Source organism: Micropterus salmoides, unplaced genomic scaffold, assembly GCF_014851395.1.
Source record: "Micropterus salmoides isolate LMB-PRFRI ecotype aquatic unplaced genomic scaffold, ASM1485139v1 Ms_hic_scaffold_12, whole genome shotgun sequence".
NCBI classification, from domain to species: Eukaryota; Metazoa; Chordata; class Actinopteri; order Centrarchiformes; family Centrarchidae; genus Micropterus; species Micropterus salmoides.
The window spans coordinates 6,517,912-6,519,597 of record NW_024040263.1 but is presented as its reverse complement, the minus strand read 5'-3'; the positions used below and the strand labels follow the sequence as shown (position 1 = coordinate 6,519,597).

The following is a 1,686-nucleotide window of genomic DNA, read 5'->3' as shown; positions in this document are numbered from 1 at the left end:
GCTCAGACGCCTTCTGTTACTGAGCTGCATTATCTTTGCTGCAGTCTGGGTTCACTCTAGCTGTGTCTGTCCGTTAACAATTTCCTCAGCCAGGCATGTTGTTACAGCCGGTGATGAAAAGAAACAAGGACTCCTTTGAATGAACGAGTGCCAAAAGATGCTGGCTGTTTCAGCTCAGCATATGAAACAGAGCGACACAGGAGAAGAGGAGAGGTCACGCAACTTTGAATTTATTCTCTTTACCTTCACATTTTCTTTGCTGGAATACATTTGCAAAAATTACATTTATGTGACACACAGAGGTAATTTTACATCATCTACAAACAGAATCACATGCCTGCCATATTTTCCTTTCCTTGCTGTGTGTTTTACAGATAAAAAAAGACATGTAGCCCTACACTACATGACAGCACAAGCAGTCATCTGCTAACTGTACACAGGTGTAAGTCAAGTGTTTTTGGCACAGCCTGTAAGATGCAGTGTGAGGAGTCACATGGCGAGAAATTACTCCAGAAATTGTTCCCGCGGAGATCCCGGAGAGGTCAAAGATGGATGAGAAGAGTTCTGACTGAGTCCATCGCTGGTGTTTCCAACCTGAAACAGCGAAAAATGATTGATTGGTTGATTTTATTAACTGTGTGCTTGAAATATCTGCGCTGAGTGAATGTACTATTTATTTTTTTTGCAAGTGACCACTTCTACCCCTACAGATGACTTCTGGTTTTACAGTGGTTCTCAGTTTAATTTCACCAAAACACCACAACTTTTCCAGCCTAGCTTTCTCTCTAATTTTCTGCTCTTTCCCTTTCTTATTAATTTTTCTGTCACTCACCTGTGTGTGCAGTATCTTCTCAGTTTTGGAACCAGCTGATAAAGTAGGTGCAGACACCTTGGAAGCTCTTCCAGCAGTACTCGGAGGCAATGCGGGAAGCTTTGGATTCAGGCTGCTCTGTGGGCCGAGTTGTGGTCTTCCCAGGCTTAGGGGTGGTTTTCTTCTGGGGGCCCTTGCCTGGCTGGGGCTTGGCGGGCTGCGGCTGGGGCTTGACAGGTTTGAGAGTAGGGGCAGGCTTGGTCTGGGCAGGCACCCCCGTTTTACGCTCCTGGATGGGCTTGGAGGGCTTGAGGGTGGTGGTCTTGGGCCAAGAGGCCAGGAAGGTCATCTGGACCTCATCGGGGAACTTCTTACACATCTGTGGGCGGTAGATTTTGGGTCCCTGGCAGGCGTGGCTCAGCTTCCTCATGTCCCACATTATCTGACTGAAGTAGTGGCGAGTGTTGAGGTTGTAGGCACGGCATAGGTTGGGTTTGCCCTGGAAGTCGCAGTAGTAGGAGCGTCCCGGGGTCTGGCCCTGGCTCGGACCTTTGCAGGAGACACGCAGGCGAGTATAGTCCCCGAGTCCAGACACCACCATGGTACAGGAGTCTTTGGTCTTGGTGATGAATTTGATGGGCTCATCATGCTGCTGTGGCTGCTGCTGCTGCTGCTTGTTGTCGTTGCTGCTGTTGTTGGTTTGAGCATTTGACACAAAGACAGTCGATGCCAGGAACAACAGCAACACTCTCATCCTGGCTCTCATGCTGGCGTTAGGTGTGTTAGTGATATATGGCTGAGGGTGTGGGATGATGTGTATGTATGTGTCTGCACAGAGGGTTACTGTGTGCAAGGGTAGAAAGCATCTGAGTGTG

General features: G+C 48.6%; 1 protein-coding gene across 1 annotated transcript; it reads right to left on the bottom strand.

Annotated features, from left to right (window-relative positions):
* Positions 1 to 209: 209 nt before the first annotated feature.
* On the bottom strand, positions 210 to 1,686 carry fgfbp2b (fibroblast growth factor binding protein 2b). The gene is made up of 2 exons (XM_038713081.1): positions 833 to 1,686; positions 210 to 594 (listed from the first exon to the last, which is right to left on the bottom strand). The coding sequence occupies exon 1, from the start codon at positions 1,575 to 1,577 to the stop codon at positions 852 to 854; it is 726 nt and encodes a 241-aa protein (XP_038569009.1). The 5' UTR covers positions 1,578 to 1,686; the 3' UTR covers positions 210 to 594; positions 833 to 851.